This window comes from Phragmites australis, chromosome 18, assembly GCF_958298935.1.
Source record: "Phragmites australis chromosome 18, lpPhrAust1.1, whole genome shotgun sequence".
In the NCBI taxonomy this organism is placed as follows: Eukaryota; Viridiplantae; Streptophyta; class Magnoliopsida; order Poales; family Poaceae; genus Phragmites; species Phragmites australis.
Genome location: NC_084938.1, coordinates 27,256,958 through 27,280,228, shown reverse-complemented (window position 1 = coordinate 27,280,228; position 23,271 = coordinate 27,256,958). Strand labels below are relative to the sequence as shown.

Below are 23,271 nucleotides of genomic sequence, written 5' to 3'. Positions count from 1 at the left end.
CACTCGAAGTGGAAAGCAGCCCGTCACACTGACACGTGAGGTAGGTAACGCTCGTTGGGCCCCAGCTGCCATAGTGTGAGGCTGGACGGCAGCGAGTGAGGCGGGCCCGCCCGCCCGGCACGGCACCATCCGTCTGTGACATGTGGGCCCCACTCTCTGACGTAACTCTCCTGCTCTTGCGCTCCGTTAACCGCTCGACTCGGCGCCGATCCATCTCCTTTTGTCGCCGCCGACTGGATCCAGTGCTTTCACCGTTCACCCATCTCGCAGCGTCGGCGGCCATGTCGGCGGCGTGGTGGGCCCACCACCGCCTCTGCATCCTCCTCCCGGTCCTTTTCCTCGCGCCCGTCCTCTTCTTTCTCCTCGCGCCGGCCGCCTCCCCACCCTTCTTCACTCTTCCCGCCTCCAGGTACGAGCCCTGTCCCACCTGTCCACCCGGGCTCTTCTAGAATGTTCGAGAACCTTACAGATCCCGGCCTTCGTTCTCGTGCAGGGAGCAGTCGCGGGTCATTTGGGCGCAGCGGCGTTTGGTGGAGTGGCGGCCGTGCGGGTGGTGGCGGACGGCAATGCCCGGTGAGGCTTCGCGTGCTCCTCGCGGTTTGGGGTTAGGGTTAGGGTGCTGGACCTCTGCTTGAGACATGGACGCGGTGATGACTGCTGGTTATCCCTTTCTTCTGCAGCTCCGTCGGGGAGGAACGGGTACATCAGGATAGATTGCTACGGCGGGCTCAACCAGCTGAGACGTGATGTACGTTAAGCGATCTCGGTTAGAGTTTCCTCCTTCCTATAGTGAAATTGCATTCACTTTCTGCTGGTTGGTCACACACCACTAGTAGGCTAATAGTGTTAGAAAGAGGATCACATGATTTAGCTGAAACAGGCTTTAGTTGTCACTTGTCAGTATCATGAAACCACAATGCGTGGTATGGTGACTCTCTCAGGCTCTGACAGTGCTAAACTTTCAGAAGTTGTGTGATGTTTTGTAAAGCAAATGTGGTATCATTGTTCTATTATGTGCTTCTGGTCATCAAATGATCCCAGTGTGATATTCTGCAGCTATGTGACGGAATTGGGGTTGCACGTCTTCTGAATGCAACAATGGTTCCGCCCAAGTTTGAGGTTGCCGCCTATTGGAATGAATCTAGGTATGAACCAGATAATGGTTGAGCTAATTCTAGTTGAGTTCAAATGAAGTATATGTTGATTCCTTACTGGACTCTTCTGTCAGTGGCTTTGCAGATGTTTTTGATGTTAACTACTTCATTGAGCAGACTAGAGGATACGTGGAAGTTGTGAAGGACATTCCTGCAGAGATAGCATCCAAAGAACCATTTAAGGTTGACTGCAGTAAACGGAAAGGACATTTTGATTATGTTGAAAAAGTACTTCCGGCTCTCTTGAAGCATCAATATATCTCACTGACACCTGCCATGAATCAAAGAAGAGATAGGTATTGCTCAATCATCTAGTTAATCCCTGGCATATGCCATCCATTTCTATAATACCAATGCTCTTAGTCATGCTTACAAGGAATTTGTTCATGAGTTATATTGTTCGCTGTTTTTCATGACATCCAAATCATATCTGCTATTCATGGTCTTAGTATGTTGTATAGGGTCATAAAATAATAAAGCTATCAATGAAGTATTGTACAACTAAAAGCTCGATGCCTTTAGAAGCAGCACATTTTACTTTATAAGCAGTAGATATAAGTATACGTACTGATGAGGACTCAATTTATGAAGTAACTCGTTTTATCATGACTAGATTCTTGAGTGGCATGTGAGAATACTACTACCAAGCAACGATGAAAAATATCTTATGTATCAATATTTCCTCTATGATTTATTCCTAGATGTTGGTGTTTGATGTGACCAAGTAATTAATATTCGCTGCTTTTCATGGGTAAGGTATTTTTATTGATTTCATTGCTTGAAATATAACCTTCCTACTATTAGCAATGAGCATCTTTATAGACCTTTAAAATTCGTTATGTTGGCTGGATTTCCTCAAAAAAGAAGCAGTGATCTCCATTTCTCGATTCTTCTGTCCCTTTGCAGTGAACCTGACCTTAATTAGTTGGAGGATACACACTATTTGTTTCGGTGATGAATGATGATGCCTTTCTATGTAGTATGTACAATGATAATTTGGGTATCCTTTGCTTGGTGGTTATGTGACTTCTTAACATAACATCAACCACTTCAATTTACTTAATCTTAATTTCCTATTATCTGCTAAAGATTGCCGTATACCTTGCACAACTGTAATGTCAAGATGTAGGTTGAGTGAGACATGGCATTAAGATAACGAGTAGTTTAATCCTATTTAGTCCCAGCTTATGTATGTATCTAAACTTGTATGGCTAGCTCTTCTATGCTTTAAAATTGTGGCAATGATCCTATAGTTGGTCCTGCTTTATGTATGTCCCTTAACTTATATTATTAACTTCCTTTTAAAAAAACTTATATTATTAACTCCTCTGTTCTTTATATTTGTATCAATGATCCTAATAGAATCTTTGGTATTTTAAAAATCCAAATTACTTGCAATGTTAGGTCTTCATCTCGGAACTGATCCTGCACCATACTGATGTATATGCCTGTGTTTTCAGAAACCCTTCATATGCAAAAGCTTCTTACTGCCAAGGTTGCTACAATGCGATCAGGTTGAATAAGAATGTGGAATCTAAAGCTATTGAGCTTTTCCAAGCTATACCGAAACCCTTCTTATCTCTTCACATGAGATTCGAACCAGATATGGTTGCCTACAGTCGGTGTGCATACACTGGTCTTTCTTCCAAATCACTGGGCTCCATTGAAGCTGCACGCGGGGAGGGTAGGAAGGTATTGACTGGCGATGCTGCCCACCTGTGGAGGAACCGTGGCAAGTGCCCTCTGACACCAAATGAAACAGCATTTATCCTCCAAGTGTTAGGCATTCCTACAAACACAAACATTTATTTAGCCGCTGGCGATGAGCTGATGGAACTTGAGGGATTTACCTCCGTTTACAAAAATATATACACAAAATCATCACTCCTGACTCATGAAGATTTTGAGAGGATGCATGGCAACACAAAAGCTGCTCTTGACTATTATGTTTCAGTTAACAGTGATGCATACGTTGCAACATTCTTTGGAAATATGGATAAGATGGTAACTGCAATGAGAACAATGCAAGGGCTCCAGAAGACCCTGGTCTTGAGCAGGAGGGCTTTTGCAAACTGCACTGCTGCTGGACTAGTAGGGGAGCAACTGGCTAAGGCTATGTGGGATGCTCATCGAGAAGAATATATCAGGGGGAGGGGATCGGCTCTTCCTGAGCACTGCTTTTGTGAATTCAAATTGTAGCACCAGTGGCACAACGGTTACTCTAGACTGACACCTTTCGGTTGAAAGTGACTTGTATGCCACTGTGATTGTGTAAATATGATGAGTTGTTACCACAATGCGGGTATTGCTCAGGCTTCGCAAGAAACTATTTTTGATCAGTTGGGCTTTCACAAACTGCACATCAGCTGGGTTCAGAGGGCTGGCACCCATACAGAGATGTTTATCACCTGGCCTTCTGCTTCTCCTGCATAATATTTTTTTGTTAGTTCAAATACTAGAACAGGCATTTACATGCTCACTTAATTTCAAAATACTCTCGTTGCTTTGAGGATCATGTTGAAATTAGTGACCCAGAGAATCATACTAAATAGTCTTTTTTTTACACATTCATACTAAATAGTCAGTAGTTACAGTGCTGGAGAACTTTTTCAGTGCTCAGGATTCATGAAGTAGCTCCCGATGAACGGTAAAGTAATGACTCGTGAATGACCCCATGTGTACAAGTGTCTATGTGCTTCATTTATCTTAATCAGCTGCTGGATGAATAAGAAGCTTTATGTGTTCGTTATTTCTTGGCAAGGGGTTGTTTGGTTCTTGGTGCCCAAGTCATTTTGGGATTATAGAAGGAGAAACTTGTTTCAACAACTATGTTTCAAGTCAATGAGATTAATGTCTAGCAAGAAGTCAAGAATCTCAAGACTAGTAAACTGAGTGTACATCAATCATCCATGGGCTGTGAAAACATTAATCAAGACTGCCAGTTGCAAGGGTCATAGTCATCATTGCTCCATGCTTATGTAAGGTAATTAATCTATGGGATTAGTGGCTGTCTCCTATTTTATGTCATTAGCAATACTCTCCTTTGATTTTATTAGGTGCACCTGTATTTTGATGTAGACTTCACAGTTTGTGACCAATAATCAGTCCAACTTCATTGTTTTAGAGACACAAAGTGATACCATTAGGTACGTATTTGAATACTTTGATATGTTCACGACTTTGTAGATATTAACAATGTGTTGTGAAATAAACTAAAGGTCAAAGTTCAATTTAAAAACCATGTAAAAAAATGCGACTATGAAAACTCAATAGGGTAAGTATGTTACATTGATGGAAGATTGGTTGTGACCTGTGCATCTGGGCTTAACCGCACGAATGAGAAGGGTAGATGACTACAAACTTTTTTTAAAACAAAAAGAGGCCATTTAGTGAGACATGGAAGCAATAGGTGTAGTTACGCACATTCCTTGAACCATTTCCATTTTTGAGGGGAGCACCACTGAAACCATTTGAGACACTATCTCTTCTGGCTTTCAAGAAAAGTTTGTCATTAAATATTTCTTTCCAACACAAAAACTTTGTTATTAGATATTTCTTTCCAAAACAATAACTTTGTTATTAAATATTTCTTTCCAAAACAAAAACTTTGTTATTAAATATTTTTCTTTCCCAAAAAAAGTTTGTCGTTAAATATTTTGACTAGGTGTGAACAGAAATGACTTTAAGTCAATGACTTAACCTAAGATGCCGTGCCGAAAATTCCTCGTAGTTCTTCTGGTTTTGTTTGACATGTATGGGTGACTTGACCTAAATTTGCTTGTTTGACATACAACGAAGATGCACGGTGGCCTAGTATGAAATCTTATCTTGGTAGGTGATTGATTAAGCGAAAATCAAGCAAATTGCAAATATCATGTTGAAGAAAATCAAGAGGTCATCCTGGTTACGTTAGCTAGGGCCCCAGCCAGCTATGTATGCATATAAATATATACAAACACGACAAACAAAATCGGCATATACTCTTGTGTTGAGTATATATAATTGGTCGCCTTGCATGATTGCACTCAAATACGGTCAGATACTGGAAATTCCCCATGTCCCGCGAGTACATACTTGGACATGATTGTCATGTGGCCATATGATTAAGTTTAAATTCAATCTACCATGCTCTAAAGAGTACATACTAGAAACTCAAAGAAGGTAGCGCACGCGCTCTAAAGAGGAATTTCGAACACCGGCTCAAACCAATCTACCATGCTGCAAAGTTTAAATTCAAAACTCAACCTATACATCTAGAAACGAAAAGGCGTAACATAGTTTCCTCTTTTCTTTTTTGTTATCCTTACATACACCATGATAGTACAAATCATATGTACAACTCCTTCACAACAGGAGATCAAATGATTCAAATCACGTTGGTGGTGGCTCGCTTACGAATCCAAGAGCCCAAAACACCTGGTAGTAAACTGTGAAGCATTTTTCATATGGTACATGTCTAATTTTAGCATATATTAGCCAAGTGTCCATTCGTTACAACAAAAATATAAATATTAGATGTGATAACATAAGCACAAACTCAAGGTATGAAAATATGGATACATTATATGAGTGCCGCCGAACGAATACGTCGGAAGCGATACCGTAGTTTAATTTTAGATATGATCTGAAAAAGAGGAGAATATTATCCACTAATTTATCTTCTAATTTCTTTATTTATTTTTATTAATAAAACGGATCACATATCCGTAGCTGTTAACGAGGCGAGAAAGCTGTAGGACGAGGGTAGATAACAAAAATGAATAATTTATTTAAATTTTAAGATTTTTATTAGATATGAGAAGAGTAAGAGAAAATGATGACGTGAGTAAGGGCGGAGAGAGGGGGGGGGGCAGGGGCCTGTCTCCCCCAACGAAACTGTGATCCCTCAGGACCAATATGCGTTCAGATGTTCAGTGTTTGATCCAAGCAAGCAGGATGATTATTTCATTGATTAATTAACCCAATGACCCAATCACACATGTAACCTTGCCGCAAAATCCTGTTACCTATTGATCTGCCAAACCATCGCTTCAGATCGACCATCGACGTCTCGACTTCCTGTTCGACTTCCTCGGCTCCTCGCGTCACGTCGTGCACCCGTGCCGCCGTCGCCAAGATCACGTGATCGCGTCGCTGGCCGCCGACCCACCGCCAAGGTCGCATCGCCGGCCGTCGCCAAGATCGCTTCGCTAGGACGCCGGCCGCCGCGCTCTACAATCAGGCTATGATGCCTCGTGCTCGCTAGTGGCTGAGACTCCTTTTTCTCATTGTTCAAACAATCAGGCTATGCATACAGTTATTAGCAAGTAGCAATCGTGAATTCGTGATGCTGCTGGTCTTTCTACAATTATATAGTTTCATTGGTGAGTCTGGTAATTCAAGTTAGCAAGTAGCAAGTTAGCAACCTAGAATCTAATTCCTTTTTTTCCAATTGCAGTATGTTTTGATAGCAATTATTTGTTGATTGTTTAGCCATGAAGAGACCAAGGATGACCAATAGTTTTTATAAACCAGTTAATTCAAGTTCCGATTGTGCTGAAAATCATAATGCAACAATTGATCATGCTATTTAACCGGATCAATCGGTTGATGCGCAAACTCATGAGCAAAATACCTCTGTACCGCCACAAGATCAACAAGCAAGAATTATAACTACAATATTTGAGAGGTATCCAAGTAAACGCCTTCAAATCGGGCACTCCCTCTTACGGAACAAGATAAATGTGCTTTTCTATGTCATATGGGCCAGGATAACAGCTTAGTTCATAACTATTCAGTTTAGTATTTTAATAATCTAAAAAATACTACAGTTCATATTGGCAACGTGATGATTAAACAAAAAGAGAAAATTGTTGCAGATGCAAGACTTAGGTTTACAAGTACAATTGATTCCATCAAGTAATAAGAATTTCTTTCATTTCTATTATTACAACTAGAATAATACATGTTATACAATCTAACAATTATACATTTATTATATCACTAGGTGGTTAACATTTCAAGCATGTCCATTTAGAGGCCACAATGAATCTCCAGATTCCATCAATCAAGGTAATTTTTTTTGAAATACTCAAACTATTGACATTTTATAATAAGGAAGTGAACCAAGTTGTATTAAAAAATACTCCAATAAATACAAAGCGTTCACATGAAGTCCAAACAGAGACTCAAACTGAAATTAGAGAAGAAATTGGTAATAGCAAGTTTTGCATAATGGTTGATAAAGCTCGAGATGAATATAAGAAAGAGCAAATGGCGATAGTTCTTCAGTTTGTCAACAAAGACCTATAAAGGAGCATTTTCTTAACCTCATTCATGTTAATGACATTGTTGTATTAACTCTGAAGAAGTCAATTTGTGTTGTCCTATCGGATAATAACTTAGTGTGCAAGATATTAGAGGTCAAGGCTATGATGGGACAAGTAACATGTGAGCGGAGTGGAATGGGTTGAAGGCTCTAATTCTCAATGGGTGCCCTTATGCATATTATATTCATTGCATGGCTCATCAGCTCCAATTGGCTCTTGTTGCAGCATCAAGGAAGGTACAAGAAGTGCAAAACTTTTTTCAGCATGCAAATTTCATCATAAATGTTGTTAAGATTTCTTCTAAGCGTAATGATGAGTTACTAGCAAATCAAGTTGCGAAAATTGTTCCTGAAATTGAATTGGGAGAGCTTGATACAAGAATAGGGGCAAATCAAATGGGCTCTCTACAGAGGAAAGGTGATATTAGATGGAGTTCCCATTACAAGTCAATTTTGAGCTTAAAGAAGATGTTTGGTGCCACGCTTTCAGTTCTACGCAATATTGCAAATTATCATTCAGTTTTAAGATATTCCCGAGGAGATGTTGCAGGTGCCCTTCGGATTATTGTCACATTTGATTTCGTATTTATTTTACTCATGATGGAAAAGATAATGAAGATCACTAATGTGTTATGCCAAACACTCCAGAAGAAATCTATAGATATTGTAAATGCAGTGGAGTCTGTTTCTAACATAAAGGTGTTACTTGGTGACTTGCGAAATGATGGTTGGGAACCACTTCTTGAGGAGACCAAATCCTTTTTCATGAAGCATGAAATTGAGATTCCAGATCTAGATTGCAAGTATGTTCCTTCACCTAATTCTTAAGTATAAGTGGTAATACATTAATATTATTTTTTCTATGATATAAAACTTATTCCTCTCTATATTGTATTTCGTAGGTATGTTGATGTAACCAAGTCTCGGAATAAGCATGACAACACCACAACTCTTCACCATTATAAAATAGATGTGTTCAATGTTGCTGTAGATCAACAGTTGTTTGAGTTAGAAGAACGATTTAGTTCTCAAGCGACAGAGATTCTATCACTTTGTGCCTCATTGGATCCAAGACTCGACACCTTTTGAGGCCAAAAATATGCAGTCTAGTGGAAAAATACTATCCTATTGGTTTTTCAAATCAAGAAAAAGCTCGGTTGGAGTACCAACTACCATATTTTCAACTTGATGTATGCAACCATCCTGACCTGGGTAGATTGCCATCACTTGCTAATCTGACAAATGAACTAGTTAAATTGGGAAAAGATTCTACTTATCCAATGGTCGATAGATTGTTAAGGTTAGTCATAACTCTTCTAGTGTCAATTGCGACCACCGAGAGAGCATTTTCAGCTATGAAATTAGTGAAGACGCGTTTGCAAAATAAAATAGGTGATGATTTTCTGCGAAGTTACATGATAGTTTATATTGAAAAGGAATTGATAGCGAAGATTAGCTGTGATGATATTATTAAATCCTATGATCTAGTGGGTTCTCGTAGAGCTAAATTCAAGATAATAGAAATATAATTCTTTTGTATTGGCAAGCATATGCTACCTTGTTTTGTTATTCTATGTTGGAGCTAATTAGTAGAAAATATATTGATTTTCTTTTGTATTGCAAAACATATGTTGCTATAATACTATAATTATTATCTATGCTCCGATTGAGTTAGTTTTGTGCATATATACCGTCATGTCATACTTCTTCCATAATAATTATTGTCAATGTTGGCAGGTTGACCCCTTATGTTCGATTACTGGCTCCACCCCTGGATGCAAGAACCTACTCGTGTTTTATATAGTAGAGATTTTAACTTCTATTTGACCTTTTGTACCACTTCCCGTTAAGTAGTGGTAGGATCGCACATATGTTTTATCTTCTTTTTTTTGTTGTAGCGAGTAACGGTCTGTTTGGTTGGATAGAGTTTTTTCTAAAGCTGCTTTTGAAACCTGTTGTTGAAAAGTTGCTTATAGAAAAAACTGCTTTTGAATTATTTTTTAATACGGATAAAATGTATAATATATATAACATCTCTTAGAACATCATTACTCAGAAGCTAAAAAAACTCTTTCAAATCAGCTTTCAGCTTCTAGCTTCCAGTAATAATGATAATTTTTGTTTCTTATAAACTATTTTCAGAAACAAACTGTTTGATTCAGTTTTCTACTTTAAAATAATAAAAATAAGTAGAAGTTAAATTAAATAGAGCCACTACAAGGTGGTTGGTTATAAAGGTAAGTGCCCCCTGCTTCAGTCCCATCCTTATCACCTCCGCAGCGTTAGTCTCCTTAGACGCTAAGCCAAGGCACCGCACGAGTAACAGCCGGACACGTGAGCATATGGGCGTTGCCTCGCTCGCGTTCGCGCTGCAACTGCAAAGGAGGCAAGCGTGGATCGTCCGGGAGAGAACACTGCTGCTGCTGCTGCTGCTCGGAGCGCTCATCGGAAGAATTCGTCTCCTCCGGGCCATGGCGACCCAGAGGCGGCAGGCGGCGGCGTGTGGCGGCCCCCGTTGCGCGCCGAGGAGGAGCACGCCGCCATCGTCGCGGCGCTCGCGCACGTCGTCGGCTCGGGGAGGCGGTCACCGGCAGCCGCGCACGCCGTCAGCTCGGCGACGCAGCCGGCGGCCGTGCTCGGGCAGCAAGGTACCTTTTCCCTGTGGTGTCTCTCGTTATGTGACCTGATTATCTTCCATGATCATTCAACTTGTTCTATGTCTAGTAGTTTGGAGAATTAAAGCACAACAATCGAAAGAGGCATCGAATTTACAGCCATCTCTAAGGAATTTGGTCGTTTCTAAGCAAATTGGTCGTTACTTGGTACGTTTGATTTGAGTCTAATTTTGTCACGTTTAAGTTTTATCACGCTATAGATTTTTGGTTAATTATACTTAATATTTTGTTACGTCGTAGATTTGTTAGCTTTATACATTTAAATTTTTAACTAACTTTGTTATATATATCGTTTAGAATTTATGGTCACATTTATAGTAAATCTACTTAACTAAGATTAATTTTGACATCATTAAGCATGAACCAAATATGCTTTGCAAAAGTTTATTGACAGTCTATCAATAGTATAAACTACCGTGGTAATAGACTAATACAGTGGGCAAGAAAAGGTGAGCTAAACTTGTAGGATCTGCTCGGAATACAGAAATTTCAACCGAAACAGTTCAATTTCTTTCATGGGTGAATCTAGGTGGCCAACGAAAACATTCGTTGTATAGGGCTCGAATCGAAACCTCTGGCGATATCTACTTGTGGTGGCCGACGTGGCAGTCTGACGCATGCTTCTGACTCTGGTCAAATGGGCCCACACTGCTGATCCACACTATACGACACACGTTGTTCCATCTCTGATTTGACACGCTTGAGCTACTGTGGATCCAGTGATGACGCACCAAACCGCCGGTCCTCCTCCCATGGCGGCGGCGGCGGCGGCGGCAGAGCAGCAGCGGCCGCGGTACCGCGGCGTGCGGCAGCGGCCGTGGGGCAAGTGGGCGGCGGAGATCCGCGACCCCGTGAAGGCGGCCCGCGTGTGGCTCGGCACGTTCGACACCGCCGAGGACGCCGCGCGCGCCTACGACGACGCCGCGCGCCGCTTCAGGGGCGCCAAGGCCAAGCTCAACTTCCCCGCCGTCGCCCGCCGCGCCCCGCACCACCATGCGGATGCCGCCCTCCATCTCCAGCAGCCGTCTGCTGCGGCTTCGACGTCCACGCCGCGGCGGGGCACGCGCCCCGCTCACCCGCAGAGCGCCACGCCGGTGTCCACCGCGGGCACAGCTGCTGCTCGTGGCCAGGAGGAGGAGTTCCCCGACCTCAGCCGGTACGCGCACATACTGCAGAGCGGCGACCTCGACCTGCAGGCCATCGCCGGCGGGCTAACGCCGGCACAGTCCTCAACGACGTCCACGTCATCGTCAATGGCGCGTGACAAAGGGCCCCCGGGACGGCAGCCGTGGAGAGAACCTGGCTAAGCAGCTAGAGTGACAAGCCCATCTTGCTAGCGTCATCTCCTTGTAATAATCTTGTCCAATGGCATACAGATAGGCATTAGCAAAAGTCCTGTAGGAAAGTTGACACGTTTAGGAATGTGATTTACATGTGAATGGAAAATCTTTGCTTACATGTGCAGATACAAGTGTGCAAGACTAGATGATATGCAGATCAACAGTGAGACAAATGATACCTAGGTTAATTAGCTAGATTGGCGCGCCTACGCCGCGTCCTTTTTTTTCCACAGAACATGACAAAAAAAGACTAAAAAAAATAGGTTCATTAATTTTGGGCATCTCAATATTTATTTATGAATTTATTAATATTTAACACATTCATTTAATTATGGGGAAAATAATATTATTTTTATGTATGCACATAATTTTAATATGTAGACGACAGTAATATGAACCTAACAAAATCTATTTCATATTTTTTTAGTTTTAGATATTTTTCTGTGCATTTTAGATTATTTTAGCTAATTTATCAGTATAACTATTATACCTTTCGCTATTTTTCTGAAATTTTCCAAAAAATTATATTATATATGTAAATATATGGATACGTATATGTATATATATGTGTCCATATATACATATGTAGGATCCACATAAACAATAGCTACAATGCCTTAAACCCCTAGGGTCGCTTCAATTTTTAGAGCTTTAATATATAGTATTGACAAGCACTGCAGGCACATGGGCCGATGGTTCGTTACAGTACTGTGCAAGTTGCACAAAATATTGGGATGAAACCTCAAAAATTGAAGCCTCGAGATCTGATTTATAGTTGGTTTGGTTCTAGGAATGAGTCGGTGATGGCATCCATCCTAGATTCAAACCTAACTCACTTGTTTGGTTTGAGGAGTGAGATGAGTTGATTCATCGTCACCTCATTTCTCATATACACTTGTTTTGCGTAAACACGAGCGACGACATCACCCCACCAAAATTTATTAAAGGGAAAAAATATTTTAATCCCTACAGCGGATCAAATTTTACCTTTTGCTTATGACAATATCGGTTTTGATGGTGTGGACTCCAGGTTACATGATTTTGCTAACTGTGTCGTCCACGTGTGCAAGCTGACCTAGCATTTCTTCTTCTTCCCTGATTCCATTCCCCTCTGCGCAGCCAAGCGGCGCGGTCGTTGGAGCGCCAGAGTTGTTGCTCTCGGCCTTCCTCATGTGTGCAGGCACCGACGGTCGAGCTCGGGAAGCTCTATGACGGTTGAGGTCGTCGTGGTTCGGCCCAGGGATGGTGTAGGCAAGGAAGGGGGAGCGTGCGCTACTCACAGACATTCGTCTCTGGCAGGGAGGTGATGGTGGCGCGGCAGCAGAGGGCTACTAGGACGGTGACGCTTCCAGAAGGAGAAGGACGGCGATGCCTCAGCTTTAACCGGCGCCACATATCTACTATGAAAGGCTGAATCGGTCTGGACGAAGCAACGATATGCGGTCTACCATGAAGGGGATGAGAGGGGAGGGCATTGACTTGGGTGAGGGAGCTCGAGATTCAGCCTACCCTATCCATATACCTAACTTTGGTGGGGAACCATCGGGAGGCGATGACCCTAGAGCCCAACTGGTAGTGGCGACTGACAACAGGCGCAGCAAGGACCAGATCAACTGGAGAGAAAAACTGGGAGGGAGCCGATCGTAGGTCCGACGAGAAACAGATAGCCAACGATGAGCCGCCGCAGCGTCAAGGGCGGTGCAGCATAGCGGGAGAAAGGGGATCACAAGGACCAGAGGAATGTTGTCAGGGAAGAAGAAGAAATGCTAGGTCAGCTTGCACATGTGGACGACACCTATAGCAAAATCATGTAACCTAGAGTCTGTGTCATCAAAACCGGTATTGTCATAAGCAAAAGGTGAATTTTGATCAGGTTTAGAAATCCTAAGGGGTTATTCAAACCAAGTTAAAGTTTAGAGGTTATTTGGATCACTAGCATGGTTCCAAGGAGTAAAATAAATTTTTTCTTTTATTAAATGAATCTTTGATGAACCATTTCATCTAAGGTAGATTGATCATTCGAAGCAAACACTCTATTAATTGTTCACTGAACCTCAAGCTTATCTGGTCGCCAGCTCGAGGGACGGGATGGATAACTCATAAGCTTCGTTCATGTCTATCCTAAAGCATGCCAAGTGGCCAACCTGCTTGCTCTCTGTCGATTTGTATGAATGCGTGAATCACTCGTGTCAGCACTTATGTTAACTCATCTCCCTTGCGGTTAGCTCCACTGTTCGCTACTCGCTTGTACACAAGTGGATAAACAATTAAATATATATATATATATATATATATATATATATATATATATATATATATATTATAAGAATAACGCAAACAAGTATGTCTCTATCACATATCTACAAATAAACTGTCGAAAATACTCATATGTGCATCAAAACCGTGGTCGGGGCACAAGGGTTTGAACTCTATTAGGTAGAGTCATACCTTAATACCTCCATTAGGATACTAAGAAATCGTTTGACTGGCTGACAAGATTCAGTTTCTTGAAAGAAAGTATAGTGGTACAATTGATTATTTTGTCTTTGTCCTGTTTGGTTTTTTTATTTGTTTTTACAGTGAATGTTGCATGGTTATAGGTAATTTTGACAGAGCATGTCAATACAGAACTAACAAAATTGGTTTTATAATGTTTGAAGTTATATTATTTTTACTATGTATTTTAAAGTGTTTCAGCTGATTTAATGGTGTATAATAATTTTATTTCGGGCCAGCGGCTAACCTGGGAGAGAGAGGGGAGAGGATAAAGTAGAGAGAGGGGCTTAGGCATGAGAGAGAGCTGCAAGGAGGGGAGGCTAAAAGTGCATCTAGACCTCCTAAATGGATTTTAGATAATTGATGACAAACTATTAAAGGACTAATGAGTTTAATGAGAATATGAACATGTATTAGTCCTATTGAAGATTTTAAAAGGCATTGACGTATCTCAAAAAGAAAAAAAGAAGCGACATATAATTACTTAATAGATTGAAATTCGTTTTATCTTTGAATTTGAATATATGTGTCGTACTGTAAAGAGAGATGCATTTAGATTGATTTGAAGATGCTCAGTGCTCAAAGTACCCATTTAGATCAAAGATGAGATACACAAATCACCCTACGAACACCAGGAAACTCTAAGTCTTTGTCTGTACCGAATGTTCTGGACTGACCCAAATACTCTGGGTTGCCGGAGTCTCTGAGTTTAGCTCCGACATGAGTGCTCGATTTTGGTTTTTAAGCCAACCCAAATGCTCTAGGTTGACCCAAATGTTCCGGGTTACCGGAGTCTCCGGACTTTGCTCCGAGCAGGGGTGCTCGGTTAAGGTCTAAATGTTTTACCCGGAGGTTCCAGGTTGACCCGGATGTTCCAGGTTCTGGTGTTTCATCCGGATCCTTCGAGTTGAGTTCTAGCTAGGGGGTCTCGGTTACACATTCAAGTGCTAACCCGAAAGTTCTGGGTTAGGGAAAAAAAGCCTGTAACAGCTAGTTTTTGGAGAAAAGTATAAATACCCCTTCATCCTCTCATTTCTTTTACCGCTGAACTACCTTTAGATAAAAAACATTAATAGTCCTTCAGTAGCTCTCCCTACTCCTCTAGTATTTTAATTCTTGCAAAGATTTGAGAGTTGGGTGTGAGAGCAAGAGATTGATTGAAGTGAGCCCAATTCAAATCTTGATCACTTGAGTTTATCATCAAACCGTCGATTTGCATTCATTACTCTTAGAGCTTGGAGCTCCTAGACGGCTAGGCGTCACCCGGAGAGCACCTAAGCATGTGGAGTGCCCCTAAAAGTTTGTGAAGGTCATCCTCACCTCCGCAAGGGAAGAGGAACACTTTAGTAATCCCAAGCTCGATCTTCGTGGTAGCTTGATGAGGAATAGGGTCGAAAGAGACTCGGCTCTTTGTGATCCCTTCAACGGAGATGTAGGATTGTTGGATCCGAACTTCGGGAAACAAATTCGTGTCTCCTTTGATTTTTGAGTTCATACTTGTTCTAGTTGGTATTTTTTGTAATTTTGTCCTGATTTATATGTTTGTGAGTTGGTGGCTGCAGGTATTGTGTGAAAAAGCCTCTAGGAAACCTTTAGAGCCTGTGGTAACATTTAGAACCAAGTAGACTTGCTTAGGTGTTCTTAGTTTTCAATTTCGTGTTCCAGCCGGACTATCCGGGTTGAGCTCAGAACTTCAGGAACCTAGAAGTTCTAAATTAAACCCGGAGTATCCGAACTCTGTTAATCCGCTGTGAAGTTTTATTTTTCAGGAATTGTCTATTCACCCCTCACTAAGCGACATCTAGTACATTCAGAGGTGACGCTCAGGTGGCAGACAGCTCGGGCATGGGCGACACAGGTAGGTGGCGGGGCGGCTCAGGCGTGGGTGGCACAAGCGGGCGATCAACCATGGATGCCACCCCACATATGCTCGAGCAGTACGACGCGCTCGCTGGCAACCGACGACACAACAACGGTCAGGACGAGTACCAATGGCACCGGTGTGACTAGGGGGTTCCGTTTGAGGTGTAGCTCAGCGACGACGACGACCGAAAGGTCGACGACGGTGGGTCGGCCGGAGCTCGAGCGATCATAGCTCAAGCGGGAGTGAGGGTAGACTCGGCAAGAAACAAGAGAAACGACCTCCGAGCCGTTTCACCGGTTCAAGCCGATTCATGGATCGTTTCAAGCGGAAACGTTTTGATGGACGCCGTTTGGATGTTGTTTCTCTTGAATTGGCTGCGAATGGGAACCGCTCCGACCATCCAAACAGGGCCTAAGTGTGTAAATCAAGTTAGGTTGTACGCTTACCAGCTTGTCGTCTGGTATCTGCACTACATAACATGAACCATCAGAGTAGGTGGAGGTGAAAATGTTTTTCTCTCTCTAGTAGTGATTCATAATAAATTAATATTGCATCGTCGTCGCTAGTCCTTTTGATCATTTCCAAAACGTGATTATGAACACCAACTTTTGCTACGATATACTCCGTAAACCCCGGTCAAATTACAATATGTTTGCAAGTGTTGGCTAATTATGTTATTTTTCATGTCACATTTAGATATATCCACCAAGATAACGTTGATGGAACTGGGGTCCTTGAGGTGTCGGGTCATCCGTGTGTTTCTTCTCGATTCTCTTGGTATGCAGAGTAGATTCAAGGTGTAGATCGATGCCGAATTGTATGCTACCTTTCAAGTGGAAGGAAATTTTATAAGGTCTAATCTTATTGAAAGTTTTTCTTTTATGTATATCATGTGTCTCTCTTTTTACTTTTAATTACACGTATTAGTTGTTGAAAAATGTAATAGATAGTAGGAGAAAAGATGGTTAGAGGAGAAGCAACGGAATCGGATTGGATCGGATGAGTTCCCGTTTGCGCACCACTCGCGTCCATTTTATTCCCAGCGACGGCGACCCGCATGTATTCTCATCCTCCGGGATCAAACCCACACCGTTCAGGCCCACGTTCGAACCGGCCCAGATCACAACCTCATCCTGCTGCCATTGTTTCAGATACACCATCAAAGTATCTTGAAATAAATGAAAATCCTATTTCTCACTCGAGTGTTTCTCGGGATGAACACTCCATTTTTTTTCTTCGATCTGCTCAGGGATTCATGTTTACTGGCCGTCCCTTCTTTTTCTGTCTTTGGTGAAGCTTCTCCGATGAGGTTTTTAACGTGAGGGCTCACCAGAGATCACACGGGCTTAGAGGAAAACTACGGTAGCAGATGGGTCTGGTAGTAGTGGCGGTTGGTCGGCCAGGGGGGCGCCGCTGCCTAAGGTGGTGAAAGATGGCAAATAGGTAGGGATGGGACGAGACGAGGGTGTCTAATAGGTAGGGATGGGACGAGACGAGGGTGATGGGACGAGACGAGGGTGTCTAATGACACTAATTAGTACAGTGGTAGTAGATTTAATGGCGAGAGCCGTTGGAAACATGAGCAGTGGGTGGGGTGGGGGCGACTATGGTGGAGAAGCTTGGTATCCAGAGGAGGAAGAAAAGGGATGAGAGGAAAAAAAAAAGAGATCGGCTATTAGATCAAGACGAAGAGGTAGATCTGACAGCTTAAAATTTGAGTGTTTTTAAATCTAAATATTTGAGTGGGCTATAAACAAATTCAGAAAAAAATTGATACACCCTCAAAGTAGTGAAACGTCAGCTGAAGTGTGAGTAAGTACGTGTGGTGGTGTGCGTGCTTAGTGGGGTTTTAAAAAAGTAAATTGTTGTAGCTTAAGTGTAAGTAGAACTTTTTTCGCAATAAACTAAAACACAAGGGTTGAAATGCATGTTCCCCACGATCTTGTGCGTCTCGCTTTCATCGCCACGGCCGCATCAATGGTCTTTATGCGATTCCGCCCCCAGCTCATCATCTCCTCATTCTCCCGCTCCCCTAAACCCAGAACCCCGCCCGCCGCAACCCTAGCCGCCGCCGCGCGCCGCCGTCACACCACCGCCGTCGCATCATCCATGGCCGCGCCGTCGGAGGACGCGCTCCGGCGGGCGCTCGCGGAGCGGCAGGCCGCCGTGGACGCGCAGGCCGAGGCCGTGCGGGCGCTTAAGGCCGCCGGCGGCGCGTCCAAGGCCAAGGTGGACGCGGCTGTGGAGGCGCTGAAGGCGCTCAAGATCGAGGCCGGCGCCGCCGCGCGCCGGTTGCAGCAGTCCGTCGGCTCCGGCGGCGGCGCCGCGCGGGAGGAGATGCGGCAGGCCGTGGTGAACACCCTGGAGCGGAAGCTGTTCTACATACCCTCGTTCAAGATCTACCGGGGCGTCGCGGGTCTCTACGACTACGGGCCACCGGGCTGCCGCGTCAAGGCCAACGTCCTCGCCTTCTGGCGCCAGGTGACGCCGGCGATTCGTGTTGGAATGTTACGATTTTTCTGTGTTTTCCTCTTAGCTGATGGGCGTGGTTGCAGCACATCGATGAGAGAGTAGCGCTGATTTGGGCTTGTAGGTTTGTAAGGTTCTTGCATTGTGGTTTGTGTGGTCTTCTCATGCAGAAAGGTGGTTCCTCTTATCACTTCTTTTGTAGAAAATTGCTTCCATCAGAATTGCATCTAGAATTTGGATATGGAGCACTGGTAGTGGTGCTCTGTATCATTAAAGAAGCGTGCAAGGTTGCTCTTTCAACGACATGCTTCCAAGAGGACTTGCATCTCGGTTGTTCAATGATTTCTATCAGAACAGAAGTGTCGGCTTTAGTCCCTTGTCATTTTCTCAATCATGTATGCATATTTTGTGAGCTGATGAGAAAGTGTTGTTTTCTGTCGCTTTAGCACTCAACGTTGGATATGTTGATCTTATAAACAGTTTTTTTTCCTGTCAGTTAACAAGTACTAATTTGCAAATGTGGAATGGAAAAGGAAAATTCTTTAGCCTTCCTTGATGCAGGATGTGTTCTTTGGTTTGATTAGAGGTTTACCTTGGAGGTTTGGATGTGATTTGCTGGTTTGCAGTGGAAATGGCTACATTTTTATTTCTTTCATGTGTTTGATATTGGTGTGGTTGAGCTAATATATTTCAGAGAGCTGTTTCTGATGATATATTTTCTGCATTTGTTTTGCTAAGGTTGCAATTATCACAACACTTCATTTCTTTGCAGCACTTTGTTTTGGAAGAGAACATGTTGGAAGTTGACTGCCCCTGTGTGACTCCTGAGATTGTCTTGAAGGCATCAGGCCATGTCGAGAAGTTTACTGACCTCATGGTTAAAGATGAGAAAACAGGCACATGCTACCGTGCTGACCACTTGTTAAAAGATTTTTGCAAGGAGAAGCTTGAGAAAGACCTTACCTTGCCCCAAGAGAAGGCTGACGAGTTTAAGCGTGTTCTTGCCATTTTGGATGACCTCTCAGCAGAGGAACTTGGTGCAAAGATTAAGGAATATGGCATTGTTGCCCCTGATACAAAGAACCCGCTCTCTGATCCCTACCCATTCAATCTTATGTTCCAGACATCTATTGGTCCCACTGGTCTTAGCGTGGGGTAAGCATATTAGCATTGATTGAGTAATCATGTTATTTTGCGTTGATTGGCTGACTATGTTCAATTTCGCGTGTACAAATAGGTATATGCGACCAGAGACTGCACAAGGTATTTTCGTGAACTTCAAGGACCTGTACTATTACAATGGCCAAAAGCTCCCTTTTGCAGCAGCTCAAATCGGGCAAGCTTTTAGAAATGAGGTGTGTCTTTTTTGTCACCTTTTCTTTCGCATTCATTGTATGTAAATGCCTTTTTTTTACACATCTCAACTAGGTACAACTGTAGTATCTGAACGTGTACGAACACACACCAACCCCACACACCCCCCATGCACACATCCAAGACCTACAACTACACGCAGTTAGGCAATCACATCCCTAGTAAGATCGACGAAACCATCAAAGCTCCGTAGGCGACAGGCATGTCACACTCATTGTGGCTCCACATGCGAGTGGCAACATAATTTATTTTGGGGGCGAGCCCGATCAGGGATCCAACCCAGGTGGGTAGGTTGCCCACTGACAGCGCTACCACTGAGCTGAGCACTCGTTGTCAAATGCCTAGTCTTAGTTATCGATGTATTATGTGTCATTTCACTTGTTACTTCCCAGGAATCATGGTGTGTCAGTCGCTGGTCATGCTTTACAGGTGGTTCAGTTCATAATACTTGGTTCTTGATTTAGTTACATGATCATTCTAGTTTCTAGATTAGTTTTGATTTTATTAAAATGTATATGCTGATGATCTAAAGGCTAGTTTCATTTCGTTGTAAGTTTATTGTTCAATTTTTCATTATTCTGGATGAACTCTATATCACAGAAATAAGTGGAACACTTTGTACGAGTGATTTTTGTGTATTTTAATGTGATAAATTTGAGTGATCGTGAGAAGAAGCCTGAGTTGAAATAATTGCTTGATAACTCTTCTGTATGAAACTTATATTGCAGTCAAATGAATATGCTGGGAGGAATTTATGCCTTCTAATAGTTTCATCATACATTCGGCACTTATTGTAGAGTTAGCGACACTTTCCCAGAGCAATTAATTGGCTATGTGACAGTTGCTTGATAACTATTTTTTTCATCTACTCACTATATCTGCTACTTGACAATCAGATATCGCCGCGACAAGGTCTTCTACGAGTGCGCGAATTCACATTGGCAGAGATTGAGCATTTTGTAGACCCAGAGGACAAATCACATCCAAAATTTGCTGATGTTGCTGATCTGGAGTTCTTGATGTTCCCAAGAGAGCTGCAACTCTCAGGGGATTCAGCCAAGTTAATGAAGCTTGGGGAAGCAGTTTCAAAGGTTTGTATTTTCTGGCAGTTTTTCTGGTCAATTAGGCTCTTCTCTTTTCTTCTTTTGGTTATATGTTGTTCTTACTTCAGATGTCATTTCTAAGCTTTTACCTTAATGTTCCTACAGGGAACTGTTAATAATGAGACACTTGGTTACTTCATCGGGAGGGTCTATCTTTTCCTGACACGTTTGGGAATTGATAAGGATCGCCTGCGGTTCAGGCAGCATCTACCTAATGAGATGGCCCACTATGCTGCTGACTGTTGGGATGCAGAAATAGAATGCTCTTATGGATGGATAGAGTGCGTGGGTATTGCTGATAGATCTGCATATGATTTGAAAGCTCACTCTGTAAGCTTTATATTATGCCCCCTGAATAATTATTGAGATGCTAATTCTAGTCCTTTGGATATGTTTCAATTGGAACTCAAGTTGCTCATTGCACATGCTAGAATGAATTTTATATCAGTGTCCACTGTGTAGTTTGCAACTGTGCTACTAGTGCTGATCATGCCTGTCTGCTTATCACAGGAGAAAAGTGGTGTCCCACTTGTTGCTCATGAAAAATTCTCCAAGCCTAGAGAGGTTGAGGTGAGTTAATCTATCATATCTGGTTCTCCAGTTTTCTTCTGTAGCTATTTCTTGTTTCTCTTGATTACTGCAAGTTGTTTAAGACACCCTTTGCTTGTCCGCTGAAGTACATGGTTCCATTTCTGTTTTGAATGACATATTAAATAGGCTGTCTTTGTAGTTTAAGGTGAAGTCATTTTCTGGCATTAACATGTGCTTATAAATTGTAATACCCTCGCAGAAAAAACATATGCTTATAATCTTATGTGTTTGCTGATATTCGTTACTGCAGAAACTTGTTATAGTGCCCTCAAAGAAAGACCTGGGGCTTTCTTTTAAGGGTAATCAAAAGATGGTCGTTGAAGCATTGGAGGTAACACATCTCACCCTTGTCTTTGTTATGTGTGCCTGCTACTTTTTCTAATGTCTCCCTGAGCTTCTACTTTATTTTGTTGTCCGCAAACTTGGTGACAGGCTATGAATGAGAAGGAAGCCTTAGAGATGAAAGCTGCACTAGAGTCTAAGGGCGAGACAAATTTTAAAGTCTGCACACTTGGAAAGGATGTGGTGATTACCAAGAAGATGGTATCAATTAGTATGGAGAAGAAGATGGAGCATCAGCGAACTTTCACTCCTTCGGTCATCGAACCGTCATTTGGCATTGGCAGGATCATCTACTGTTTATTTGAACATTCATTTTACACAAGGCCTAGCAAGTCTGAGGAGGAACAGCTGAATGTCTTCCGGTTCCCCCCTCTTGTGGCTCCTATCAAGTGTACCGTATTCCCCCTGGTAAAGAATCAAGAGTTTGATGCTGCTGCCAAAGTGATTGCTAAAGCATTAACTGCTGCTGGTATCTCACACATCATTGACACTACTGGTACGTGTTACTAGATCTGAAGTTGCCAGCATTATTTTTTAGGTGATTAGGTCATATTAGCATCTTAAAAGGAATATGTGGCGATGGTTACTGGGAAGTATTTTATGCAGTTTCATGATGGGTGTTGCTCTCTATTTTGTAACATGTGCAGTTCATCACCCCATGATATTATAGGCTGCACGAACTATGTATAAGCTTACATTTGTCTTCATTTCCTGGCAGCTATTTCTATTGGGAGGAGATACGCAAGGACAGATGAGATTGGTGTTCCTTTTGCGGTAACAGTTGATTCTGCAACAAGCGTGACGATACGGGAGAGGGACAGTAAAGAGCAGGTCCGGGTTGACATCAACGAGGTGTCATCCGTCGTGAGGCAGCTGACAGAAGGCCAAAGCACCTGGGCAGATGTTTCTGCGACGTATCCCTCCCATGTTGGTCCCCAAGGTGACCAGGAGTGAAAAATCAAAATATGATCTCCATTCCCGTTTTCACCAGCCACCTTCACCAAGACTGTCATTTAATCCTCCAATTACCCGGAAAATTCAATTGGGTAAACTCAGGTGTTACTGATATTGATGCAATCCGGGAAGGCAGTATTTTCCATACATACATGAGACATGCTATAGCGATTGGACGTCCTTACATTCCCAGATTTCCCTCTGATTTTCCCCTCTTTATTGTCATCTTGTCAGCATCTTACCCATACAGAACTTAGCATTTGAGTTAAACGTGAACTAGTGCTTTTGTAAGGTCACACTGAGAATTGTTCGCCTATCTAAAGTGGAATTGAACTTCCAGTTTACTTGTCTCAGTTGTCCTGTCCGTGTTGACTACCGCCATGCTTTGTTGTAGCTGCTGAGCTGGGTTGTTGCCATGCACTGTGTCTCTGCCTCATCAAAGGTGAGCCAAACCCTTCTCGGTTTTCTTAACGATCAAGGTAAAGTGATATCCCCAAAGCTATTGGTCATTTCTACTGCCTTGTGCACCTACTCCGTTGAATTGGTTGGCCATGGATGTTATCGTTCGTAAATGGTAATCAACGGTCAATGATTTTCTTCTT

At 42.6% G+C, this 23,271-nt stretch overlaps 3 protein-coding genes across 3 annotated transcripts; all 3 read left to right on the top strand.

The window, feature by feature from the left end:
- The first annotated feature begins 10 nt into the window (after positions 1–10).
- LOC133898290 (O-fucosyltransferase 13-like) lies at positions 11–4,277 on the top strand. The gene is made up of 6 exons (XM_062338921.1): positions 11–409; positions 494–573; positions 681–748; positions 1,057–1,145; positions 1,229–1,450; positions 2,615–4,277. The coding sequence occupies exons 1-6, from the start codon at positions 141–143 to the stop codon at positions 3,351–3,353; spliced, it is 1,467 nt and encodes a 488-aa protein (XP_062194905.1). The 5' UTR covers positions 11–140; the 3' UTR covers positions 3,354–4,277.
- Positions 4,278–9,800: 5,523 nt separating this feature from the next.
- On the top strand, positions 9,801–11,532 carry LOC133898292 (ethylene-responsive transcription factor ERF113-like). Its single transcript, XM_062338927.1, has 2 exons — positions 9,801–10,109; positions 10,857–11,532. The coding sequence occupies exon 2, from the start codon at positions 10,859–10,861 to the stop codon at positions 11,441–11,443; it is 585 nt and encodes a 194-aa protein (XP_062194911.1). The 5' UTR covers positions 9,801–10,109; positions 10,857–10,858; the 3' UTR covers positions 11,444–11,532.
- A 6,266-nt stretch (positions 11,533–17,798) lies between these two features.
- On the top strand, positions 17,799–23,022 carry LOC133898288 (glycine--tRNA ligase, mitochondrial 1-like). The gene is made up of 9 exons (XM_062338917.1): positions 17,799–18,317; positions 19,078–19,460; positions 19,543–19,660; positions 20,576–20,770; positions 20,888–21,112; positions 21,293–21,352; positions 21,624–21,704; positions 21,806–22,211; positions 22,434–23,022. The coding sequence occupies exons 1-9, from the start codon at positions 17,814–17,816 to the stop codon at positions 22,667–22,669; spliced, it is 2,208 nt and encodes a 735-aa protein (XP_062194901.1). The 5' UTR covers positions 17,799–17,813; the 3' UTR covers positions 22,670–23,022.
- The last annotated feature ends 249 nt before the right edge of the window (positions 23,023–23,271 follow it).

Bases quoted from the DNA above. Each gene is read 5' to 3' on its own strand.
- LOC133898288 (XM_062338917.1), top strand. From the start codon at position 17,814: ATGGTCTTTATGCGATTCCGCCCCCAGCTCATCATCTCCTCATTCTCC. The intron at 18,318-19,077 runs GTGACGCCGGCG...ATTTCTTTGCAG, and splicing joins TCCTCGCCTTCTGGCGCCAG to CACTTTGTTTTGGAAGAGAA. The intron at 20,771-20,887 runs GTTTGTATTTTC...ATGTTCCTACAG, and splicing joins TTGGGGAAGCAGTTTCAAAG to GGAACTGTTAATAATGAGAC.
- LOC133898290 (XM_062338921.1), top strand. From the start codon at position 141: ATGTGGGCCCCACTCTCTGACGTAACTCTCCTGCTCTTGCGCTCCGTT. The intron at 574-680 runs GTGAGGCTTCGC...TTTCTTCTGCAG, and splicing joins GTGGCGGACGGCAATGCCCG to CTCCGTCGGGGAGGAACGGG. The intron at 1,146-1,228 runs GTATGAACCAGA...CTCTTCTGTCAG, and splicing joins GCCTATTGGAATGAATCTAG to TGGCTTTGCAGATGTTTTTG.
- LOC133898292 (XM_062338927.1), top strand. From the start codon at position 10,859: ATGACGCACCAAACCGCCGGTCCTCCTCCCATGGCGGCGGCGGCGGCG.